We start from the raw sequence: 6,821 nt of genomic DNA on the forward strand, positions 1-6,821 counted from the left end.
TGCTCTGTGTGTGACATGGTAGAGCCATAACCTCTCCATCGGCCCTGCCCCGAGTGTGACAGTGGTGGCGCCCCAACCCCCTGATCGGCCCTGCTCTGTGGGTGATAGAGGGTGGCGCCCCAACCCCCCTCCACGGGCCTTGCTCTGTGTGTGACAGGGTAGAGCCATAACCTCTCCATCGGCCCTGCCCCGAGTGTGACAGTGGTGGCGCCCCAACCCCCTGATCGGCCCTGCTCTGTGGGTGATAGAGGGTGGCGCCCCAACCCCCCTCCACGGGCCTTGCTCTGTGTGTGACAGGGTAGAGCCATAACCTCTCCATCGGCCCTGCCCCGAGTGTGACAGTGGTGGCGCCCCAACCCCCTGATCGGCCCTGCTCTGTGGGTGATAGAGGGTGGCGCCCCAACCCCCCTCCACGGGCCTTGCTCTGTGTGTGACAGGGTAGAGCCATAACCTCCCCATTGGCCCTGCCCTGAGTGTGACAGGGTGCAGCGACCCAACCCCCTGATCCGCCCTGCTCTGTGTGTGACAGGGGGCGGTGCCCCAACTCCCCTATCGGCCCTACTCTGTGCGTGACAGAGGGGAGCTCCCCAACCCCCTGATCGACCCTGCTCTGTGTGTGACAGGGTATGGAGCCCCAACCCCCCTGATGGGCCCTGCTCTGTGAGTGACAGGGGCCAGTGCCCCAACCCCCTGATTGGCCCTGCTCTGTAATTGACAGGGGGCAGCGCCCCAACCCCCTGATCGGCCCTGCTCTGTGCGTGACAGGGGGTGGCGCCGCAACCTCCCCATCGACCCTGCCTTGTGTGTGACAGGGGGCGGTGCACCAACCCCCCAATTGGCCCTGCTCTGAGCTTGACCAGGGGCTGCACTTAGGGATTGGGCCTGCCCTCTGCCACCCGGGAGCAGGCCTAAGCCAGCAGGTCGTTATCTCCTGAGGCGTCCCAGACTGCGAGAGGGCACAAGCCGGGCTGGGGGACCCCCCTCCCCCCGCCCCCCGAGTGCTCAAATTTTTGTGCACCGGGCCTCTAGTATATATATATATATTTACTGGCACTTTTGTTTTCTCTTAAAGTTTAGGGTCAACTAATTATAGTCCCTTCTTAAATAATCCTTGAAGGCAAATGGCAGCAAAGACTTTAATTTTGTTGCATCATTTAAATTGCAGAAACTTATGAGGTATCAATAATATGTTACCTAAGCATAATTGTACAGCCAATGTGACATATGTATCCACTTCATCTTGAAAATTATTAGGGATAGGAATTCAGTTCCTTATGTAACAATCCACTCCAGTTCTTATTGGCTGAATTCTTCTTTAGGATTCCTGTAAGGTTCTCCAAGTTTGCTCTCCAGCAATAGGTAATACATATATTATCTTCCATGTGGGAGTCTTTCAAAGGGTGTTAAAATTGCTGCTGCCATGACTGAAATGATTGATATTCTGCATGTTGAAAAAATATTTTTGATTGTTTGTTTGTGTATTTTACTTTACTAAGGATTATGCTTTTCAAGCATATCAACATAGCATGCACGTAATTCTGGGATTATTCTACATTATCAATGTTTTTCTAATACATACACATAGGCTATCTTCATCTTAGGACAGTAGATGGTACTTCCATTATTATTACCCAGATAAATTTTCAGTAGTTATATGCTGGATTAATTAGAGATTACTAGTCAATTAATACTTTTTTTAATAACTCACCAAGTCTGCCCTATAATATGTTTGATAAAATTTTAAAATCCAAAATAAATAAAATATGAAAATTCATATGTATCCCAACTACATTGCAATGTATTTTTTTTATTTTTTTTATTTTTTAAATATATTTTTATTGATTTCAGAGAGGAAGGGAGAGGGAAATAGAAACATCAATGATGAGAGAGAATCATTGATCGGCTGCCTCCTGAATGCCCCACACTGGGGATCAAACCTGCAACCCGGACATGTGCCCTGATCGGGATTCGAACTATGACCTCTGGTTCATAGGTCGACACTCAACCACGCCGGACAGGCTCAAAAAGATTTTAGATACAACAAAATTAGCTTTGGAATTTACAAATCATGAATGCATGCATGCACACATTAGACACACATGCAAATATGCATGCACATATTTGCTCCTTCATTTGGTTTTCTGGAATTTTCAAGTTTACAGATATCACCTTAAGGAGTCCGTTCAAATTGCAGGAAAGCCACTTATTCTAAGGACACAGCAATTCTAACATTGCTGATACTCTCATAGGAAGTGCTTCTGTGTTAGGAAGTTTAGAAGGTGGAAACGGAGCTCCTGGAGTTGCATTCAGAAGACTGTTCATAAAGGCAGTGTCAGCAGGCTTCACCGTATAGGGGCTCACAGTGGGCGAGCAGAGCAGGACTGGGGAACACAGCCTCTTGTGAAGGACAGAGAGCCTTAAGCAGGTGGAGCAGATTTCAACACAAGCTCTTTTATGTCAAACTCTTTTTCAGGATTCAGCTTTACAAATAAGCTTGTTGCCTCTGTGTATAGGATCTTCTCATCAACGCTTTGAACATTACAGGACACAAGCAGTTTCCTTCCTTCAATTTTATCAAGTTGGCTATTTATCAAAACAATAGAACAAAGGGGGATAGGTCTTTTAAAATTGATGTTGAGATTGGCAGTCATGACAATTCCCCCAGATACAATCGCATTCATACCAACAGTAGCATCAATCATGGTTGCAATGGCACCTCCGTGAAAAAATCCAGGCATTCCTTGCAGGTGAGGACCTCCTTGAAACACACAAACTATCCTTTTCTCAGCATCATTATAGAACATCACATATTCAAAGCCCAGGCCATCCTCAAAGCTTCTGGTGAAGAGCCGGCCCTGTGACAGTTTTTCTTTGTTTATGAGCTCGGAGGCTGTAGGGAAATAAGCTGGATGGGCACATGAGAAACACGTATGAGAAAGATGCCATCACAGAGAAGTGCTGAGGCTGTGGGAGGGGGGAGGCTCTCTGGGGTCTTTTGTTCACTCCCGCTAATGGTGACGAGGATGCCAGTGGGAGGCAGTCTTATTCTTGGCAAAAGGCTTTATGCCTTCCCACAAACTGCAAAATTCATTGAGGTTTCTGGTCTATAAAACTGGAGACTATAGAAACCCCTGCATTACACTCCTCCCCTTTCCAAGTGGTAACTATAATTTTTCTTACCTGTCACAATTTTGAATGTTTTATTCTATCATCTATTATGTAAGTTTATTATTTATGAATTAAATATTCATAATTTAAAGGAGTCAATTATAAAGATAATTGTGGTACTTTGACTCCATAGCCTTTTTAGAAAGGTTTAGCAGATCTAGGTCATTGCCAGATTTGGGTCATGGTCCTGGGTTACAAGCCAATAGTACAGTAAAGTGCAAATACCAGGTATGAGGACCAGTTCCCAAACATCATAAACAGAATGACAGTTAATATCTCAGCTTAAACTTGCACCAGAATAAGAATCAGGCTGATAAAATCCAGTGTATATAAATCCATGAAAAATAAATTAAAAGGTGTTGAGAGATCAATTTTGATTTCAATCTTAGACTTAAAAATTAGAAAAGTGATTGAAGGAAATGCAGTTTGAATCACTGCCAAAGGGAAGTGTAACTAAAACTTCCCTTTTGTTCTTTTAATTCTGAGACCTAGTTGGTGGGGTCCAGTGGTTTGAGAGATAGCTACCAACTGCAATGGTAGAGGAGTGAATAAGCATATACAGCATTTATTGACAGAATCTATACTAATAAAAGGATAATATGCTAATTAGACTGGACATCTTCCAGATGTCTTCCGGACAAAGCCATGTGGCAGGAGTCCAAGGCAGAGGTGGTTAGGAGGATCAGGCCAGCAGGGGAGAGCAGTTAGGGGCCACCAGGCCAGCAGGTAGAACAGTTATGGGCGATCAGGCAAGCAGGCAGGTGAGCAGTTAGGAGCCAGTGGTCTTGGATTGTGAGAGGGATGTCCGACTGCCGGTTTAGGCCCGATCCAGCAAAGCTGATTGGCAGCCATATCTGAGTCTCCATCAGCCTGTAGCACATTGTGTGCTCCACACTGGTGAGTCCCTGAGATCCTGCCCCATCCAACTTGCAGCCCCACCCAAGCTGTTTGCAGCAGCTTTTCCATATGAATGGTTTGTTCTGACTTAGGCTTCAGACTTTCCTAAAATTTCTTAAACAAGCAGCAACCAGCATCAGTATGCCCCATACCTATCAATAAGGGGCCCAAGTCCCAGCACTGGCACCAACCTACCTTGCTTCACAGCTTGGCCTCACCTGGGCACTTCCATGTCCAATACAAATAGCAGCCTTCTGCAGATTTCTCTGTTGCTCTTGCACGGTGTCCCAGGCAGTGACTGACTTTGCACCTCTTGGGAGGCCTCAGAGCCAATATACTCAATGCACAGTTTCAGAACATATCGGATTACAATTCTACACATCCACAAGCAACATACTCAAGGAGCAGACTCAGGAAATAGACTTACAAGTCCAAAGCCTGACTGAAGCAAGTCCTGCTCCATAGGGGAGTCTTTTGCACAGCAGCTATTCAGCTGTAGTTGCAGCTGCTTCTGACAGCCAATTGGCCTGGAGATCTACTCCTCCCAGTGATGCCAACAGCAATCAAGGCTCAACTACAATAAGACTGTGCACACAGCCCACACAGGGGCGCACCTAGAGTGCCCAGTTCATGTCACTGGGGAAGCTGAGCCACTGTGCCCTACAGGACACCTACTATACAAGGCCACAATACCAATTCCAAGAGACATAATAGCTCTACCTAATATATAGAAACAGGGAAGCAGCCAAAATGCAGAGACAAAAAAACATGTCACAAATGAAAGAATGGAAGAAATCTCCAGAAAGAAAAATAAATAAAATGGAAGCAAGCAAACTACTGGATACAGAGCTTAAAAAAATGGTTATTAGGATGTTTAAGGATCTTAATGAGAACTTCAAGAGACTCAAAGAAAGCTTCAAGGGATTTAGTGAGACTTTCAAGGATCTTAGTGAGAATTTCAAAGACATAAAAAAGGTCCAGTTAGAAATTAAGATACACTAATTTAAATAAAGAATAATTTACAGGGATTCAACAGTAGAGCAAAGGAGGCTGAATATCAAATCAATGATTTGGAATATGAGGAAGCAAAAACCACCCAATTAGAAGAGCAATAGGAAAAAAGAATCCAAAAATATGAAGATATAATAGAAAACCTCTGGGACAACTTCAAACGTACCAGCAGTCACATTATGGGGATTCCAGGACAAGAAAGAGAGCAAGATATTGAAAATCTTTTTGAGGAAATAATAACAGAAAGCTTCCCCTAACTTGTGAAAGAAATAGATTTACAAGTCCAGAAAGTGAAGAGAGTCCCAAACAAGGGAAACCCAAAGAGGCTCACACCAAGACACATCATAATTAATATGCCAAGGGTCAAATGCAAAGAGAGAATCTTAAAAGCAGCAAGAGAAAAGCAATTAGTTGCCTACAAGGGAGCACCCATACCACTGTCAGCTGATTTCTCAACAGAAACTTTGCAGGCCATAAAGGAGTGGCAAGAAATATTCAAAATAATGAATAGCAGGGACCTACAACCAAGATTACTCTACCTAGCAAAGCTATCATTTAGAATTGAAGGTCAGATAAAGAGCTTCACAGACAAGAAAAAGTTAAATGAGTTCATCATCACCAAACCAGTATTACATGAAATGTTGAAGGGTATTGTTTAAAAAGAGCAAGAAGTAGAGGAAGAAGAAGAAGAAGAAGAAGAAGAAGAAGAAGAAGAAGAAGAAGAAGAAGAAGAAGAAGAAGAAAAGATATGAACTATAAAATGACAATGAATACATATCTATCACAATTGAATCTAAGAATGAAAGTAAACAAACTAGGAATCTAATGAAGAAAATTAACTGATGTATAAAATAGAACCAGAGACATGGAAATATGGAACAGGAACAGACTGACCAAACTCAGAGGGAAGGGGGAATGGGAAATGGGGAGAGACTAACCAAAGATTTTTATATGCATACTAGAGGCCTGGTACATGAAATTCTTGCACTGGGGGGGGGTGTCCCTCAGCCCAGCCTGCACCCTCTCCAATCTGGGACCCCTCTCACAATCCAGGACTGCTGGTTCCCAACTGCTGGCCTGCCTGCCTGCCTGATTGGCCCTAACCGCTTCTGCCTGCCAGCCTGATCACCCCATAACCACTCCCCTGCCAGCCTTATTGACACCTAACTGCTCCCCTGCCAGCCCAATCACCCCCAACTGCCCTCCCCTGCAGGCCCGGTCGCCCCTAACTGCCCTCCCCTGCAGGTCTGGCTGTCCCCAACTTCCCTTCCCTATAGGCCTGTTCGTCCACAACTGCCTTCCCCTGCAGGCCATCTCGTGGTGGCCATCTTGTGGATACATGGGGGCGGCAATCTTTGACCACATGGGGGTGGCCATCTTTGACCACATGGGGGTGGCCATCTTGTGTGTTGGAGTAATAGTCAATTTGCATATTACCTCTTTATTATATACTAGAGGCCCGGTGCACAAAAATTTGTGCACTAGGGGGGGAGAGGGGGTCCCTCAGCCCGGCCTGTGCCCTCTCGCAGTCTGGGACCGCTCGGGAGATAATGACCTGCTGGCTTAGGCCTGCTCCCGGGTGGCAGAGGTCAGGCCCAATCCCTAGGTGCAGCCCCTGGTCGGGCTCAGAGCAGGGCCGATTGGGGAGTTGGGGCGCCGCCCCCTGTCATGCACAGCGCAGGGCGGATCGGGAGGTTGCGATGCCACCCCTAGTCACGCTCAGGGTACGGCCGATTGGGGGGTTG

General features: G+C 45.9%; 1 protein-coding gene across 1 annotated transcript; it reads right to left on the reverse strand.

Moving 5' to 3' along the window:
- Positions 1-1,942: 1,942 nt before the first annotated feature.
- On the reverse strand, positions 1,943-2,933 carry LOC102254099 (acyl-coenzyme A thioesterase THEM4; the record flags this gene model as incomplete). The annotated part of the gene is made up of 1 exon (XM_005886396.2): positions 1,943-2,933. A coding segment is annotated over one exon (516 nt), but the record flags the coding sequence as incomplete, so codon positions are not given.
- Positions 2,934-6,821: the final 3,888 nt, after the last annotated feature.

This window comes from Myotis brandtii, unplaced genomic scaffold (genome assembly GCF_000412655.1).
Source record: "Myotis brandtii unplaced genomic scaffold, ASM41265v1 scaffold982, whole genome shotgun sequence".
In the NCBI taxonomy this organism is placed as follows: Eukaryota; Metazoa; Chordata; class Mammalia; order Chiroptera; family Vespertilionidae; genus Myotis; species Myotis brandtii.